Consider the following 20,000-nt stretch of genomic DNA (forward strand, 5'->3'; position numbering starts at 1 on the left):
CTTGAATATCTATCAGTCCTGAATAAATGTGACTGTTAAAATGAAGTCAGAAAAATAAGCCCCACATATCAGTACGTAATCACACAGATTTTTACACTTTAAAGCAAACTGTGAACATGACCACATTCTTTTATTAACACGCGCAGACACGCACGCACGCACGCACACACACACACACACACAAACACACACACACACAAGCACTGTAGAGGGCAACATCTTTGATACTGTAAGAAACAACCGCTCACTGCAGTACCAGAAAAAATGTCTTTAAAGGGGTTTAGAACATCAGTGATGCACGACTTCACTGAACAATGCCGAAGTGTAAACACAAACTGAATGATTTTTTTTCTGATTGTTTGCTGTCAGATGCTCACCTGGCCTGCATATGGTCCAAACGTCTTCCTGAGACCGGTGGCCAGCCCAGCTAGGCATTTAGCAGCCAATGTTACCAACATCACATTAGCATCTTTCCCCACCACCTGAAACACAAAACAGATCTTCACCTGAAAACCTTGTCAACCAAAAATTTACCACCATAGTCCTCTGCGGAACGCCTCTAAACCACGCAAATTAAATCAAGAGTGCTCTGAAAGCACAATATCCAAATGCGGCTTTTGGTACAAGTGCTTCTACATTCTGCTAACATGTCAAGGACTTGTACCAAGCTTTCCAAAATTCCTCCTAAAAATGTGACAGAAGTTGATTTCAGAATGCAGGCACCAACTCCTGAAACCAGCAGTGTCTAGGTTTGTTAATCGAGGGCCATAACTCCACCAAAATGTGTCAAATCTTGTACATTGCAGTATGCATATTATCAACCTATAACAGGGGTGGGCAGCAAGGGCCGAGACACTGTAGGTTTTCCTTGCAACCAGTCACCTCAGCAGGTGGGTTGCTGATGAGCTTCTCCCCTGAGCATAATCACCTGATTGTCAATGAAATCACCTGCTGAGATGACTGGTAGTAAGGAAAACCTGCAGTGTTTCAGCCCTTCATGGCACATGATTGCCCACCCCTGACCTATAACAAGGATTTGTTCCAAGTTAAATGAACTATCATCATCATCATCATCTTCAACCGCTTTTCCAGGTTCGGGTCGTGGGGGCAACACCTCCAGCAGGGACCCCAGACTTCCCTTTCCCTGAAACTGACCTTTATCACCATTTTTGCTGTTTTTACCCCATAATACCAGAACATTCAGTCATAGATAGTCTAAACTAGATAGATAGTCTAAACTGTCTTAATGGTGGAGGGGGTGGATTTCCGGAGGGGGGGCGTATGCAGGGATGAGCTGCAGAGACATGTGGTCTGACTTGTCTATGTGTGGTGCAAGTCTGGCCCTGTAACCTAGCTTAATGTTGGTGTAAACCTTGTCCAGTGTACTTTCTCCTGGCACATTTGATGTGTTGATGAAGTCTGTGTTGATGAAGTTTCGATAGCAGAGTCTCGGACTGAAGAGTGCAGCCAAGTTTCAGTAAAGACTAGGACACAGTGGTGTAGTTATCTGAAGCCGTCTGCAGCCTCAATTCATCCATTTTATTAGAGAAGGATCTTCAATTGGTGAGGGAAAGGCTGGGAAGCAATGGTTTGTGGGGCCACTTCCGTAGCCTGACTTGTCCATTGGCCCTGCATGCGCATTTTTTGCTTGTTGGGATCATGGCTGCAAGCAAATGAAAATTTTTTGACTGAACATTTTCCGTGAGTGGACAGACTGTGCAGCGAAGCCACGAAGTCATCTATGGGGGTACGGGGGCATGCCCCCCTGGAAATTTTGAAAAAATGGTGCAATTTGGTGCATTCTGAGTGCAATTTGGACAGTTTTCCTTTGCCTAAAACAGTTCTTTTTGACTCTTATCATACTGCAAAAAATGACTAAAGTGTATTAATTTCATCACAATTTATTTACTATTTTGTATGACAGTATGTGTCCGTAATAAGTTACCATCCACAAATGGAATGACTGTCTGCAATAATTTAACTGACTATAATTTCTGCTTTCATTCTACACAATTAATCAAATCCTAAGTGTCTCTTACAAAATAAATAAATTATTAGAACCTTTATGCTATTACCTGGTAAAATAAATAATACCCTTAAAGACACTAAAAGACATAAGTATTGCCAATGAAAAGTCTTTTTCCCCGTTGTTGAAGCTTATCTCTTCTTCTGCCATGTAGGGCAAATGAAGTTCCTTCAAGTGGCATCCCACTTCCTTGGTCATAAACTCCCACACTTCTGGCAAGTACTGGTCATCAATCCTGTACATCTTCACCTCTCTCCAAAGACTTGGTGTGCGGATGGATGGCATGTGGCCGTAGGCCTTCTCCACATTGAGTAGGTCCATGATACCTACATACTTCAGCACCTCAACCTGCAGTTCTACTGGCAGCAAGTCCATGGCTGTTATTAGATTTGTGCAGAGGAATGGTCTATTTGCAGAGGAATGGTCTATTTGAAGAGTTTCAGTCAGGTTTTAGAATTCATCATAGTACAGAAACAGCATTAGTGAAGGTTACAAATGATCTTCTTATGGCCTCAGACAGTGGACTCATCTCTGTGCTCGTCCTGTTAGACCTCAGTGCTGCTTTTGATACTGTTGACCATAAAATTTTATTACAGAGATTAGAGCATGCCATAGGTATTAAAGGCACTACGCTGCGGTGGTTTGAATCATATTTATCTAATAAATTACAATTTGTTCATGTAAATGGGGAGTCTTCTTCACAGACTAAGGTTAATTATGGAGTTCCACAAGGTTCTGTGCTAGGACCAATTTTATTCACTTTATACATGCTTCCCTTAGGCAGTATTACAATCCCTGGCAAAAATTATGGAATCACCGGCCTTGGAGGATGTTCATTCAGTTGTTTAATTTTGTAGAAAAAAAGCAGATCACAGACATGACACAAAACTAAAGTCATTTCAAATGGCAACTTTCTAGCTTTAAGAAACACTATAAGAAATCAGGAAAAGAAATTGTGGCAGTCAGTAACAGTTACTTTTTTAGACCAAGCAGAGGGAAAAAAATATGGAATCACTCAATTCTGAGGAAAAAATTATGGAATCATGAAAAACAAAAGAACGCTTCAACACATCACTAGTATTTTGTTGCACCACCTCTGGCTTTTATAACAGCTTGCAGTCTCTGAGGCATGGACTTAATGAGTGACAAACAGTACTCTTCATCAATCTGGCTCCAACTTTCTCTGATTGCTGTTGCCAGATCAGCTTTGCAGTTTGGAGCCTTGTCATGGACCATTTTCTTCAACTTCCACCAAAGATTTTCAATTGGATTAAGATCCGGACTATTTGCAGGCCATGACATTGACCTTATGTGTCTTTTTGCAAGGAATGTTTTCACAGTTTTGTTCTATGGCAAGATGCATTATCATCTTGAAAAATGATTTCATCATCCCCAAACATCTTTTCAATTGATGGAATAAGAAAAGTGTCCAAAATGTCAACGTAAACTTGTGCATTTATTGATGATGTAATGACAGCCATCTCCCCAGTGCCTTTACCTGACATGCAGCCCCATATCATCAAAGACTGTGGAAATTTACATGTTCTCTTCAGGCAGTCATCTTTATAAATCTCATTGAAACGGCACCAAACAAAAGTTCCAGCATCATCACCTTGCCCAATGCAGATTCGAGATTTATCACTGAATATGACTTTCATCCAGTCATCCACATTCCACGATTGCTTTTCCTTAGCCCATTGTAACCTTGTTTTTTTCTGTTTAGGTGTTAATGACGGCTTTCGTTTAGCTTTTCTGTATGTAAATCCCATTTCTTTTAGGCGGTTTCTTACAGTTCGGTCACAGACATTGACTCCAGTTTCCTCCCATTCGTTCCTCATTTGTTTTGTTGTGCATTTTCAATTTTTGAGACATATTGCTTTAAGTTTTCTGTCTTGACGCTTTGATGTCTTCCTTGGTCTACCAGTATGTTTGCCTTTAACAACCTTCCCATGTTGTTTGTATTTGGTCCAGAGTTTAGACACAGCTGACTGTGAACAACCAACATCTTTTGCAACATTGCGTGATGATTTACCCTCTTTTAAGAGTTTGATAATCCTCTCCTTTGTTTCAACTGACTTCTCTCATGTTGGAGCCATGATTCATGTCAGTCCACTTGGTGCAACAGCTCTCCAAGGTGTGATCACTCCTTTTTAGATGCAGACTAACGAGCAGATCTGATTTGATGCAGGTGTTAGTTTTGGGGATGAAAATTTACAGGGTGATTCCATAATTTATTCCTCAGAATTGAGTGAGTCCATATTTTTTTTCCTTCTGCTTGGTCTAAAAAAGTAACCGTTACTGACTGCCACAATTTTTTTTTCCTGATTTCTTATAGTGTTTCTTAAAGCCAGAAAGTTGCCATTTGAAATGACTTTAGTTTTGTGTCATGTCTGTGATCTGCTTTTTTTCTACAAAATTAAACAACTGAATGAACATCCTCCGAGGCTCGTGATTCCATAATTATTGCCAGGGGTTGTATTAGACAGCATTGCTTAAATTTTCATTGTTACGCAGATGATACCCAGCTTTATCTATCCATGAAGCCAGAGGACACACACCAATTAGTTAAACTGCAGGAATGTCTTACAGACATAAAGACATGGATGACCTCTAATTTCCTGCTTTTAAATTCAGATAAAACTGAAGTTATTGTACTTGGCCCCACAAACCTTAGAAACATGGTGTCTAAAGCTTATAGTTAGGGCTGGATCAGGTGACCCTGAACCATCCCTTAGTTATGCTGCTATAGACTTAGACTGCTGGGGGGTTCCCATGATGCACTGAGTCTTTCTTTCTCTTTTTGCTCTGTATGCACCACTCTGCATTTAATCATTAGTGATTGATCTCTGCTGTCTTCCACAGCATGTCTTTTTCCTGATTCTCTTCCTCAGCCCCAACCAGTCCCAGCAGAAGACTGCCCCTCCCTGAGCCTGGTTCTGCTGGAGGTTTCTTCCTGTTAAAAGGGAGTGTTTCCTTCCCACTGTCGCCAAGTGCTTGCTCACAGGGGGTCGTTTTGACCGTTGGGGTTTTTCTGTAATTATTGTATGGCTTTTGCCTTACAATATAAAGCGCCTTGGGGCAACTGTTTGTTGTGATTTGGTGCTATCTAAATAAAATAATCAATCAATCAATCAATCAATTTTTTTATTACAATGAAAAATAAAACTGATTTGATCTGATTTGATTAGAAGCGAAATGTCCTCGCATCAAGCAACCCAGTCCTGTCGAAGATTCAAGCTTTTCTACTATGGAAACCACCTGGACAACTGAGAGCCTTTACAGAAACAATGCAACAGATGTTGCATTGTTACGTGATTACATCCAATGAATTAACTGTGTTGGCAATGGTCAGAAACAAACTGCTGGACGATGGCAAAAACAGTTAATTAGCATTTTATGTATTTAATTAATGAGGTATTGTGGGACATGTGATGGTATCTGGGTCCAGGTCTAAAGCAGCTAAACTACATATGTGAGCAGGACCATCTGCAGCTAAATGTTACAAAGACAACAGAGCTGTTTGTGGACATGAGGAGAATCAAGGCACCGGTGACCCCTGTATCCATACAGCGGCAGAGTGTGGACATGGCTGACGGTTACAGATATCTGGGGATGCACACTGACAATAAAATGGACTGGGCTAAAAACACTGAAGCCCTCCACAAGAAGGGCCCGGCCGCCTTTGTTGCCTGAGGAGGCTCCAGTCCTTTAACATGTGCCAGACCATGCTGAAGGTGTTTTATGAGTCTGTGGTAGTCAATGCTATCATGTTTGCTGCTGTGTGTTGGGGCAGCAGACAGAACAGACTCAATAAACTGATCAGGAGACCCAGTGATGAAGTTGGGATTAATATAGTATTCTGATTCTGTTTTTATCCTTTTCCCTCCCACTTGTAAAACTAAATAAATGTGCACACCTGCTTAAGGCTACCAGTTTCTGCGACCTACCTTCAGAGTTGTCTCCTCCTTGGGCTTGTTGTTCAAACTTGGCTTTCAGGTCTTGCTGGGAGCGCAGGAACCTGGTCTGTTTGGGTGGAGATGGAGGCAACTTCACCCACTCCTCCTCCAGCTCCTTCAGCTGCAGGAACACAGCACGTAAAGCACAGGCTTAGGATGACTTTACAACACTGAGCTGAAGTTGAAATGTTAAATATAGTGTAAGAGGGAAGAAGAGTCTCACCTGTACAGAGTTAATACTTTGTAACGAGTGTCTCAGAGCGTCTCTGATCCATTTGTAGATCTCCACAGCCAGCAGTTTGGCTTCATTCCTCACAGCTTGGTCCCTGGACTCAAACTGCTTGGGTAAAACGTTCACCACGGGCTTCAGAGAGATGATCGTGGATCCAAACTCACTGAGGGAGATGATTAAAAACAGAGGTAAGAAGGGGTACTCTGAATGTAAAAGATGGAGAGGACAACAAACGGTCCAACTCACGACATCAGCTTGTGTGTCTGCAGAAAACAAGCACTGTGTCAGGAGACTGTTCCTCTGACTTTTTTCATTTCAATTCTGCTCTTGGGCCTGTTGGGGGCGCTGTTCATTATTTTGCCTTTCAAACACGCATTTGCTTTATGGTGCAGTTTATTCACAGCTTTGCATAACAATGATGCAGATGAATGACCTTGACCAGTGTGCCTCCTGATGTGACAAAGCAGCACAGAAAAACCTGGACCACCCACCTCACCGACATGGATCTTTGTCACATACGGAGTCAGACTACTGTTTGTGAAAGTGCTTAAACTCCAGTACGAGCTTCCTTCATGAGACCACAAAACAACAAATGTTTGCCTTTTTAACTGATAAACTCTCTCTGCAGAACAGCAGCAGGAGCTGTGTGCGCCGTTCCTCTTTAAAGACAGAACACTTTTACAAAGTGATGCAGCAGTAAGTTCTCTGCATTTCCTGTCTCTTACTCAGTATCTGATGCTTTTACTGACAGGTCTGATTGGAGACGTGTGGTGTGAGCAGCAGCTCGGTGTAACTTAGAATCCAGAGCGGCACAGAGGACACGTGATATTTCAGCTACAGTTTGCTAGAATGCATACAGGAGATTCCAGCCTGGACTTGATTCATCTTGTTGTGTGGAAATCCTTCAACCATCAACAAATAGTGATGGAGCTGATGTGAAATCCAGTCAGTGTTGTGCTGCCCTGCTACTGTATGCACATGTATCAGCTGTAAAATAATGTCAGTATCTGCATCAACACCAGCACTGATGAACTCAGGGGAGAATTATACTATAAAATGCTCTTATTCAGATACTTCACAATATTATTTTATGGGCACATGTCCAGTGAGTCTCACTGACCTGAGGGCCTTGGTGATGGTCTTGGTACAGGCCACCATGATCTTGGGGTTCTTGTTGTCCAGTCCTTTTAGCAGCTCCTCCTGAACCATCTCAGCCTTCTCGATCTCGATGTACATCAGGCAGATGTCCATGCCCAGCTCCTTCGCTCGCGCCTTAGGCTGGTTGAACACTTTGTTCACTACGCCCGACACTACTTCACCTGTCGTTCTGCAGAAAACACACAAACCACACACAGTGGACACAGTTACTGCAAGAACATTTCACACAGGAATTTCAAGATCACCACAGCAGGAAGGCAGAAATACAGATGAAAACAAACACTGGAAACAAACTGACATACACCTTGGTTAACAACTCATTTTTCCACAACTACATTTGGTAAACAATAAACTAAAGTTATTTAAAAATAACAGCTACAAAATATTTATTTCATGGTGAATCAACCTTCAGGGTTAATTCAAGGAGTTTAACAAAAATGTCACATTAACCATTTAAAAACTACAGCCATTTTATGGACAACCCCTCAATTTGGACAAAATAAATAAAAGGACTTGTGTTGACAAAGAGCTTTACTATTAGTCAGTTTTCTTGAGACGAGTCAGGTTGATGGATACATGAACATTTCCAAGTACTTCATTTACACCAGTCATTAATACAAACAGGATGGCAAATCTGTCTGTTGGAGGCAGTTCAGACAGACTGAATGGCTGTGCAAGGAGACGAGTGAGGGAAGCCACCAAAACACCAAGACAACTCTGAAGAGTTATATGCTCCTGTGGCTGTGATTGGAGAAACTGTGCACAGTGGAACGTGCGCAGTCTCTTGCACCACCAGTCACAACTTCCTGGCGGAGTGGAACACAGAAGGATTTTCTTAAAATGCAGATGTCCACTTGTTGCTGTGTTATTTCATGAGATTTCTCTATGACAAGATTTATACCGGTTTGCACAGTTGTATGCTGTATGTGTTGAATATGTTGTATGTACCTATCAGTATTCATTTTTCATGTGGTGATGACTTACTTGCCAGCGATGTGTGCATTTTCAATAAAAGCCAGAGCGGCCTCCAGGCCTTTAAGCTGAGCCACAGCATTAGAATCGGTCACAAACGTCTTTATTAGGCCCAGGTACTTCCCCCACTCTGGACTCTTCTCATCTTCAACCCTCTGAAAGAGCTTCAGAGCTTCCTCATAGCCATTCAGGCGAGCTTTCCACACCTGCATGGGGAGCCAAGGAAGAAGACAAAGGGTTAGCACTGTGATGTGTCAACACCTCTAATGGGCTTTTTGCCATTTTCTAAGCACCCTAGAGCCCAATGGCAACCTGACAACAATAACTTCAGCTTTTCAAAATTAACTCAAGTATAAAAGTATAACATGTACCACTTGATTTTCACAAAGCATTTGACCCTGATGACCAGGCTGCCCTCTGGGCCATTCTGAAAATTTGTGGGATCCCACAACAAGTTGCTAAACACTGTAGCAGGCCCAGACTCACAGACTGTGTGCTGTGCCGAGTGGGCACAGAGTCTCTGATTTCATCTCGATGGATACTGGTGTTTTCCAAGGATGTTCAATACTCAGGTGGACTGGGTGTTGTAGAAACCAGCACCTTGTATGCCTTTGATGTTGAGTAGTTTTAGTGAGCTTGACTTTGCTGTGGTCTTTGGGGAAGCTGGAGGTTCACTGAATGCAGCATCTCAGAAGCTGAGTGAGGAGCTGGGCCTGGATTTATGAACATCCAGGATTGAGGCAGACAGATCCTGTAGGTGCTTATAGGGTTGGGTATCAAGAACCTGTTCTTTTCGATCCACCGACATCAATAGACTTCCCTTCCCTTATTCGTCCTTCAGAGCGGCTGTTGTTTATGAGGGTGTTTGGAAACTTCCTCTACATTGATTACAGACCGAGCACCAGCTCTGTAATCAACCGTTTCTGCAGCGCGACTCCACTTTGAAGCGTGAACCAATGAAGCAGTGCTTCAATCCGTTGGCTCATTGGTTCGATTCACTGCTCTTCAGAAGTTTCAAGTCCACTTCTTAACCCCTCTCAAAGCCATTAAAATATGTCAATCGTGAGTCACTTTTGTGGATTAAAGTCACTAACTGGGACTCTTGTCTTGTTGCAGTCAAGAAATGAGAATCGCCCTCCGTTCTGTTCACACAGCTCCAAATGCTGTGCGGCTCTCTGCCGAGACAAAGTCCGGTTGGAATGAATAACTTCAAAACAAATTGCCGCTTTAAGTTTCTATCTCATATGATTAAAAAGTTATTTATAATTTAGCAAAGCTTGGTCTTAGCCATCGTATACATCGGCATCGGCCCCAGAGGGTTAACAACAGAGGAACTAACAGCCACTGTGACGGTCATGCTAGGACGGATGGATGAAGCCGAGGCACGCATTACACACATTGAGAAAGCCTCGGAGCTATGGCGCAATGAAAAAGCCAGTAAGGAACATGATATCGAAGCTCTTCGCAATCGTGTGCAAATTCTGGAGAACCAGAGTAGAAGTAATAACGTGCGGCTACTAGGATTGAAAGATGCAAATGGGACTTTGCTGGAATGTGTACGTAAACTTTCATCAGCAGGGCTGGAAGTAGATTTGCTGGGAAAAATGGAGATCAAACTTGTGCACAGGACCTTTGGATCAATGCCGAATCCAGACCAACCCCCCAGACCGGTGATGATTCACTTCCTGAGGCATTCGGCGAGGGATAAGGTGGTTAACTTGGCGAAAGAAAAGTGAGGCTTCACATGGGAAGGATGTCACCTGTCTCTCTTCCCCGACATGTCCAAGGAGCTGGCCCAGAAGAGGAAAGCTCCAGTGAAATGCAAACTACAACAACTCGACATCAGATACAGCCTGGCCTTTCCCGCAACACTACACTTCACATGGAGAGGGAAGAGTGTGAGTTTCAACTCGGCTGAAGCGGTGGAGGAGTTTATTGAGCAGCATAGACCGTAAAAATATTGATGCAGGAACTGTGCTGATGGATAAAGGTGAGCAAGCAACCAAACTCTGTGACGTACTGTATACAATTGTACCCTCTGATGAGAAGTGTGTGGGTTGGGGAATCTACGCGCGGACTTCACAGGAGCGGCGTTAACCCCACGGACGTATCTGAAAGTTGGTTTTGTTTTTGGTATTTTTTGTTTTTCTTTTTCGTTACTTATGAGCAGACCTCAATGCTCAGGACTGACTGTGGAGAGGCACTCAGACACTTTATGTTTAGAATTTATGCTTTTTCGTTTATGTAAAAGAGTTCAATGTTTGAGAAAATATTCTAGTAGAGAAGAGTGCGTGATAATTCACAGTCAGGAATGCAAAATATGCAAATGTTTATTGATCTGTGGGTCTAGGAAGGCACTGATTTCTAATACATGGCTTTATAAATTCTTTTTTCTTTTTAACATATACCAAGCTGGATAATGTCTGGTAAGCTTGTTAAATGTGTGTCATGGACCTGAGCAGCCCTTGCGTTCGCAGGGCTTTTGTGTGTTCCGGGGGTGAATAAAAAGTATGTGGGGTATAGAACCTTCTCCTACCGTGGTCCGACTCTTTGGAACAATCTACCTGCAGTTATTAGGCAGTCTGACATGGCGGAGACTTTTAAATCAAGACTGAAAACCCACTTTTTTAGATTGTCTTATCATTAATCTGTTTTTATGTTTGCCTTGTAATTTCTTTTTATTCTACTGTGTTTTATCTTTTTTGTGCCGTTCTTGATTTTAAATTACCTTGTGTTGTTATGAATTGTGTGAAGTGCCTTGGGGCGACTCTGCCCTGAGATGGCACTATATAAATTAATAAATTGAAATTAATGGAACATAAATGGGTGTGGCAGCCCTGTTAAAAGAAGGCCGGTACTAACCTATTTAAAAAACAACCAACTTGATTTAGCTTCTATACAAGAATCCCACTTGCAAAGTACAGAGGTAGAGAAATTTTAGGTTGGATGGCCAAATTTTTCACAGCTGTTTTTCTAGCAAAAGTAATGGAGTGTTGATCTTGGTCCACAAGAATATACAATTTAGGTCACCAAAGAAAACTAAAGATGTTGAAGGGAGAATTATTTGTATTGAGGCAGTAATGGAAGGAACCCCTGTTGTCTTGTGTAACATTTTATACACCTAACCAAAAACCAACCAAAACAATCGTGATTTTTTTTCCCCACAAAGTTAATAAAATTTTGGGAAATTCTGATGGTCAGATAATTCTGGCTGGGGACTTCAACGAGGTTTTGGATCCAGCTTTGGACAGAAGCCCCTGCCAACCCCCTGTACTGACAAGGAATAGAGAGGCTTTGCAAATGTTAAATAGAGATATAGGATTAACTGACATATGGAGACTGACTAACCCAATAGTTAGAGACTATAATTTCTTTTACTATCGTCACAAGACATATTCTAGGATAGATTTTTTTTTTTTTTAAATAAACTCATTTTTAGTGGATAGGGCTGTTAGCTGTGATATTAAGGCAATAACTCTCACGGACCATGCTCCAGTAGAATTAATTATTAAAATAAATCATACAACAGAAAAAAAGGGGAAGATGGAGATTAAATCCGACTTAAACTTCAGGAATGCAGTGGGGGAAGATCTAAAAACATTTTTTGAAATCAACATTGGCAGCACTGAACAAATAACTACCGTATGGTAAGCACTGAAGGTCTATATTAAGGGGCAAATTTATAGCACAAGCAACAAAAAAGAAAAAAGATAATATCGATATGTGCCTAAGCTTGGAAAGGGAAATAAAAGAGAAAAAAAAAACAACTTGTTAAAGCACTTTTCTAATGATAAATTTCAAGAACTTTGTAAGCTTAAATTTACTTTAAAAGAAATGTATAACAAAAAAGCAGAGGGGGAGAAAAGTCAGGATAAATACCAAGGAGATAATTATGGGAGAAAATAAAAGCTAACATAAGACCAGTTATAAAACAGGGGGACCAACAGTTTTGTTTGACTAAAGATATTAATAATATCTTCCAACAACACTATAAAAATCTTTATACATAATCTATGTCCTCTTCTCATGAGCAAATAAATCAGTTTCTCCGTAACATTGAAATACCTAAGTTGCAAACTCAGGATGCAGATAAATTAGAGTCCTCCATAACTGAGGCAGAAATCAGAGAGGCGATTTTAGCAATGACAAATGGGAAGTCACCTGGTTATGAAGGCCTCCCAGTGGAGTACTACAAAGCATTCATAGATAAACTTGCGCCAGTTTTGCAAAGGTCTCTTCTTTTTTCAGTTTAAACCGCAGGACACGCCAGGGTTGTTCCCTAAGTCCATTATTATTTATTATCTTCTTAGAGGTCCTTGCAATATCTATCAGGACACACTCGGGTATTAAAGGAGTGAAAGGGGGCAGTATTTAACACAAGTTGCTACTGTACGCAGATGATATTCTGGCAGTAGTGTCTGATCCCTTATCATCTTTACCTTATCTAATGTAAACAATGCAGTCCTCCTCTAAACTTTTAGGGTATTTTATAAACTGGAATAAGTGAGAAGCCACGCCTATCTCTAAAACATGTTTTGCATTTATGGTGGAAAAGTTTAACTTTAAGTGGATGCACAAGGGAATGAAATATTTGGGTGTTAAATTGTCAGAAGATACTGATGATGTGGTTGGGCTAAATTTTAATTCTTTATTAGCAACAACTAAAACCAATCTTGAAAAATGGGATAAGCTAAAACTCTGTCTGTGGGGAAAGGTAAATATAATAAAAACGGTAATTGTCCCACAGTTTAATTATATCATCATGATGTTGCCCCTCAAAATACCAGCTAGTGTATTCAGGGAATCTGAAGATCTCATAAAACATTTTCTGTGGAGTGGGGAAAAAACCTCAGATTAAGTTAAGCAAACTCTGTGCCTATAGAGAGAATGGATGGTTAGGTCTTCCAAACTTAAGACTGTATTATCTAGCTTTTGAAATGGCTAAACAAGCCAAACACTGGCACAGGGCCGAGTTCTCCGATCCCTGGATTGCTGTCCAAGAAGAGATTAGTTTAACGCGTATGCCTATACAGAGACTAACACCAAAGAAATTGTAATATTACAAATCCAGTCATTTTGCACTCAAATGATGTCTGGACAAATGCTCACAAATTTTTTTTAAATGTAGAAATACAACTCAGAGATACTCTTCAGTGTGGTACAATAGTGAAATCTATATTGGGGAAAAATCTGTGTATTGGGAGCAATGGTCATCTAAAGACGTAAACACTCTTGGTGACCTATTTGAAGATGGTGTATTATTATTGTATGATCAGTTGCAGCAACAATATAATTTGATGGGTAGCGATAACTTCTGGAAATATTTACAAATTAGGAGCTGCATTGGTTCAGTACCATGCAGTCTCTGTGATAATCAAATTACAAATTTTATGAAGCTCCCATTGATAAAGCGCAGGGCCTCTCAATTCTATAAAGTTGCTAGTCTTGCCATTAGTAACGATACTAATAGTCTGAAAGGAAGATGGCAAAAAGACTTGGGTCATGACTATAACCCGTTAAGTGGAAAAAAATAATGGCAGAGTGTGGTAAAGACGTGAGAGAGGCCAGGAGTAAAATTACACATTATAATGTCTTGCACAGGTAATATTTTACTGCATCAAGATTGATCAGAATGAAACTGTTGGGGGATGATTTGTGCTGGAAATGTAGAAGGGAAAGGGGAACTTTTATTCATTGTATTTGGGATTGCTCGCTCGTCACACGTCTTTGGGAGAAGGTCATATATATTTTAAGTAGCTGGCTTGGTTTAGATATACCATTCAGGCCAGAGATTTGTCTATTGGGAGACAAAAGCTATCTTCCAAATGTCTCCAAAAATATTTTTCAGTGGTTTCTGTAAGCTTGATTACAACTTGTCAAATTATTTTGAGACACTAGAAGACTCTGATTATACCCAGTATTCGAGAATGGGCCAGTGTAATGATTGAAACTGTTTCATACCAACGTATGCTAAGAAGGTTAGCTGAGGGTGTGAATGAAAGAGACAGCATTTCATTCTGGGACTATCTGAAAGTAGAAGAGCCACATGACTAAAAACATTGTCTCCTAGATCAGACGATGTATTCTTGCATTTTATTTTCTATATGTAATGCATCGTTCTGTGAATACCATGTACCATGATTGTGAAAAGTTAATAAATATTGGAATATAAAAAAAACTTCAAACATTTAATTTTTGTGTAAATAGCAACAGGGAAATGATTTTAAATGTTTTAATACCCTTATTTATTTATTTATTTTATTGTTAGAATTTTGTCATCTGGCAGGGCGTGCTGTGACACGTGCTTTTCCCAGCAGGGGGCACTGCAGCACCCCCACTTCCCAACGCAATGCTGTAACACTGTTAACCACTAAGCCACTGTCACTTAGATGCAACACCACATAATTATCTTCATATCTAAACCAAAGATGAAGCATCCAGTTCTTTAATTCAGCTTTTGAACGTCTTAGGGCCCCTTCACGCATAACCCGATTTAAGCATGTACAAAACCATCAAAGCAGGATCGTTCACGCCCACCACGTGTCCCTCCCGACGTCGGCTCAGTGTTTTTGTGGTTTGCTTATACAAGCTGTTCCTCCGTGATTTGCACAACCCCAATTCCAATGAAGTTGGGACATTGTGTAAAATGTAAATAAAAACAGAATACAGTGGTCCCATCGCTATAACGCGGTTCACCTTTCACGGCCTCGCAGTTTCGCAGATTTTTGTCCAATTATACGTGTTTTTTTTTGTTTTTGTTTTTTTTTTACAGCGCATTGTGTTCTGCGTCCTCATCAAGCAGGCCGGTCGCGGCACCGCAAAGGGAGAGTACGCGCATTGTGTTCTGCTTCTCTATTTATAAGAATCCTCTCGCCCAGAAGAAAAAAGAGCGCCAACAACTACCCATAACTGTGTTTTTCACTCGGAAAAAGACACCTGCACCGAGGTGTGACTCAGTGGAAAAAGGCGTGACAGCAGAGCAGCACAAGGACGCAGAGGCGCGATCAGAGGAACTGTGAAATACTGGTCAGTCACTATTAATAATTTCTTATGTGTCCAACCTCGTAGGTTGATCATTAAAATTAAATTTGTTAGTTCTAAAAGCCATTATAATTATTTATAGGAAAACGTTCTCTTTTTATTTCTCAAACAAATTTTTGGGCCTGAAAACAGGTTGGTCTTATTTTTCTACTAAGGTTTGAACTTTGAGAGCGTTTACACACGAGAGAAAAGTGAGAAAATGTTCATGCCTGTTTGAGAAAAGTGTATAAAGTGTGTAGTGAGGGGTTTTACAGCCTCAGGAAGGGCATCCGGCGTAAAACTTGTGCCAATTCAACATGCAGATCCACCTTGGATTTGCTGTGGTGACCCCAAGTGCAAACAAGGGAGCAGCAGAAGGGACTTACAATGCTGTCTACTTCGTGGATTTCGCTTATTGTGGTTTATTTTTAGAACGTAACTGCCGCAATAAACGAGGGACCACTGTAGACTGATTTCAAATCCTCTTCAACCTATATTCAACTGAATACACCACAAAGACAAGATATTTAATGTTCAAACTGATAAACTTTGTTTTTGTGCAAATATTTGCTCATTTTGAAATGGATGCCTGCAACACATTTCAAAAAAGCTGGGACAGTGGTATGTTTACCACTGTGTTACATCACCTTTCCTTCCAACAACACTCAATAAGCGTTTGGGAACTGAGGACACTAACTGTTGAAGCTTTGCAGGTGGAATTCTTTACCATTCTTGCTTGATGTACGACTTCAGTTGTTCAACAGTCCGGGGTCTCTGCTGTTGTATTTTGCGCTTCATAATGCACCACACATTTTCAGTGGTCGACAGGTCTGGACTGCAGGCACGCCAGTCTCGTACCCGCACTCTTTTACTACAAAGCCACGCTGTTACGTGCAGGATGTCCCTGAAAAAGATGTTGCTTGATTGACAGCATGTGTTGCTCCAAAACCTGGATGTACCTTTCAGCATTGATGGTGCCATCACAGATGTGTAAGATGCCCATGCCATGGTCACTAACACACACCCATACCATCACAGATGCTGGCTTTTGAACTTTGCACTGGTAACAATCTGGATGCTCTTTTGTCTGGAGGACACGATGTCCATGATTTCCAAAAACAATTTGAAATGTGGACTCATCAGACCACAGCACACTTTTCCACTTTGCGTCTGTCCATTTCAAATGATCTCGAGCTCAGAGATCATTTGATCTGGATCTTGTTGGTGTATGACTTTCGCTTTGCATGGTAGAGTTTTAACTTGCACTTGTAGATGTAGCGACAAACTGTGTTAACTGACAATGGTTTTCTGAAGTGTTCCTGAGCCCACGCGGTAAGATCCTTTACACAATGATGTCGGTTTTTAATACAGTGCCGCCTGAGGGAATGAAGGTCACGGGCATTCAATGTTGGTTTTTGGCCTTGCTGCTTACCTGTAGAAAGTTCTCCAGATTCTCTGAATATTCTGATTATATTATGGACTGTAGATGATAGAATCCCTAAATTCCTTGCAACTGAATGTTGAGAAACATTGTTCTTAAACTGCTGGACTATTTTTTTTCATGCAGTTGTTCACAAAGTGGTGAACCTCACCCCATCTTTGCTTGTGAACGGCTGAGCCTTTTGGGGATGGTCCTTTTATAAGCAATCATGACACTCACCTGTTTCCAATTAGGTGTTCTTTGAGCATTCATCAACTTTCCCAGTCTTTTGCTGCCCCGTCCCAACTTTTTTGAAACATGTTGCAGGCATCCATTTCAAAATGAACAAATATTTGCACAAAAACAATAAAGTTTATCAGTATGAACATTAAATATCTTGTCTTTGTGGTGTATTCAATTGAATATAGGTTGAAGAGGATTTGCAAATCATTGTATTCTATATTTATTTACATTTTACACAACATCCCAACTTCATTGGAATTGGGGTTGTACTATGTGTGAAGGGGCCCTTACATTTGTTAACTTTACCTTTATCATAAAACAGACAAAGGCAGAGTTTTGAAGGCCACACCTGTGGTTCTCCTGTGGAACCAGCTCCCAATTCAGATCAGGGAGACAGACACCCTCTCTACTTTTAAGATTAGGCTTAAAACTTTCCTTTTTGCTAAAGCTTATAGTTAGGGCTGGATCAGGTGACCCTGAACCATCCCTTAGTTATGCTGCTATAGACGTAGACTGCTGGGGGGTTCCCATGATGCACTGTTTCTTTTTCTTTTTGCTCTGTATGCACCACTCTGCATTTAATCATTAGTGATCGATCTCTGCTCCCCTCCACAGCATGTCTTTTTCCTGGTTCTCTCCCTCAGCCCCAACCAGTCCCAGCAGAAGACTGCCCCTCCCTGAGCCTGGTTCTGCTGGAGGTTTCTTCCTGTTAAAAGGGAGTTTTTCCTTCCCACTGTAGCCAAGTGCTTGCTCACAGGGGGTCGTTTTGACCGTTGGGGTTTTACATAATTATTGTATGGCCTTGCCTTACAATATAAAGCGCCTTGGGGCAACTGTTTGTTGTGATTTGGCGCTATATAAAAAAAAATTGATTGATTGATTGACCTGTGTGAAGATACAGTAAAATATCTGAAGATGTAATTGACAGATTCTGAAAAAAATTCTGTGGCGAGATGTGAATAAAAACACGCGTTCTCATCTATCACCTCATGGAACCACCTTCAGAGTGAGTTTGTCACCTTGTGTTCACATTTCTGGTCAATGGGAAGCTTCATCCACTCGCTGTCATCCCCCATAGTAGCCACTCAGGGGGGCGGGCTTCCCCAGGATGATTCAACTGGAAAACAAGGACAGCACCAGGATTAAAGACTGTCCACTGGGGGTGTAATGATACACAAAAATCACGGATCGGTACGTACCTCGGTTTTGAGATCACAGTTCGGTTCATTTTCGGTGCAGCATGGGAACAAAATGCAAAACCTAAATTTGGTTGTTGTTTAAACCAACAATTTATTGTAACATTATACAAACAGGAAAATAAAATATTTGCAAAGTGCTGCCTTGTAATAAGTTAAATAAAATGTTCTCAAATAAACAACAAATGTATGAATTATAAAAAATTTAATTGAAATGAAGCTCAGCACAACAGTTCCAGCATGAAGCCCTGTTTAAAAGGTCGGATACTTTTCTAACAGACCTCGTACACCTTCATTCTACTGTTATGTTAAGTTTCACTGAAATCCATTAACCGATTTAAGAAGAGTTTTGCTTATGGATAGACAGACGAAGCTTTTATTCTTATACCACCAAAAAAAAAAAAAAATCAGTGGAGAAGAAACTTCATCTTCCAGCTAGCTTGTGAACGCCTTCCCGTAGTAAGGGTCATGGACTTACCCGTGCATGTTGGGCGATTATTTTGCCGCATTCGCTTACATTCACTTCCATTGCACACTGCAACAATGCATCTGGATTTCTACATCACTATCTGGCTTTATGAGGGAGCAATGAACAATCCCACCAATCGCCATCGTGAATTTGCGACAGGAAAAAGCGAAACGCTCAGTCTGCCAGTCATAACCACAATATTAAGAGAAAAAAGCAGAACGAGTGACAGATATCACCTTGCTGGGAGAAACTTTATTCAGCAATTGTTCGGAGTGAGATCGGGCAGAACTGAAGTGGCCGACCAGGCTAGACACCCGGTCAGAGACAAAGAGACAGCAGTCGGTGTGATCAAGTAGACACACTCAATCCAAAATTCGTCACTTTTTGACATATACACACAGTCTGAGCAACGGAGCATCTGCAAATTTGTCTGATGTGAGGAGTAATCAAAATAATAACATGTTGTAGTGCACCCCTGAACAGTTACGATTTATCGGCTAACCGTGAGCTGAGTGAATGTTTTATATTTGTAAACTGTTTGATCTATTTTTACTTTTACCAAATAAATCTACACTATAGTTATTTTTAGCTATTACTGCTGTGACTACAAGAACAGTCTCAACTTTAGTCAAGATGTTTGTCACACGCAAATATACAATATGTAAAATGCAGTGAAAAGTGTCTTTGTACCTGCGCTGACAAAAACAAAAACCACAGAGCAAAAGCACGAAATCAAACACTAAAAAAAGTAAAAGTTGCAATAAAAGTGAAGTAATACATACATACACGTATACGTATACACATATACGTATATACGTATATATACACATATACACGTATATATATATATATATACGTATATACACGTATATATATATATATATACGTATATATATACACGTATATATATATATATACGTATATATATACACGTATATATATATATATACGTATATACGTATATATATATATATATACGTATATATATATATATATATATACGTGTATATATATACGTATATATATATATACGTGTATATATATACGTATATATATATATATACGTATATATATACAAGTATATATATATATATATATACGTATATATATACGTATATATATACACGTATATATATATATACGTATATATATACACATGTATATATACACGTATATATATATACGTATATATATACATATATATATATACATATACGTATATACGTATATATATATATACATATACGTATATATCAATCAATCAATCAATCAATTTTTTTATATAGCGCCAAATCACAACAAACAGTT

General features: G+C 40.3%; 1 protein-coding gene across 1 annotated transcript in view; it reads right to left on the reverse strand.

The window, feature by feature from the left end:
- Nucleotides 1-377: 377 nt before the first annotated feature.
- LOC117505739 (cytoskeleton-associated protein 5-A-like) overlaps nucleotides 378-20,000 on the reverse strand; it is a gene marked incomplete at its 3' end in the record, with an annotated part of 126,001 nt that continues 106,378 nt past the window's right edge. Inside the window, exons 2-8 of the mRNA XM_034165290.1 lie at nucleotides 18,047-18,144; nucleotides 8,357-8,550; nucleotides 7,335-7,541; nucleotides 6,206-6,377; nucleotides 5,974-6,103; nucleotides 2,213-2,403; nucleotides 378-482 (exon numbers count right to left, since the gene is read on the reverse strand). Coding sequence (XP_034021181.1) covers nucleotides 378-482; nucleotides 2,213-2,403; nucleotides 5,974-6,103; nucleotides 6,206-6,377; nucleotides 7,335-7,541; nucleotides 8,357-8,550; nucleotides 18,047-18,103 — 1,056 coding nt within the window. The remainder of the gene's footprint in view (nucleotides 483-2,212; nucleotides 2,404-5,973; nucleotides 6,104-6,205; nucleotides 6,378-7,334; nucleotides 7,542-8,356; nucleotides 8,551-18,046; nucleotides 18,145-20,000) is intronic.

The sequence above is a fragment of the Thalassophryne amazonica genome, unplaced genomic scaffold (genome assembly GCF_902500255.1).
Source record: "Thalassophryne amazonica unplaced genomic scaffold, fThaAma1.1, whole genome shotgun sequence".
In the NCBI taxonomy this organism is placed as follows: Eukaryota; Metazoa; Chordata; class Actinopteri; order Batrachoidiformes; family Batrachoididae; genus Thalassophryne; species Thalassophryne amazonica.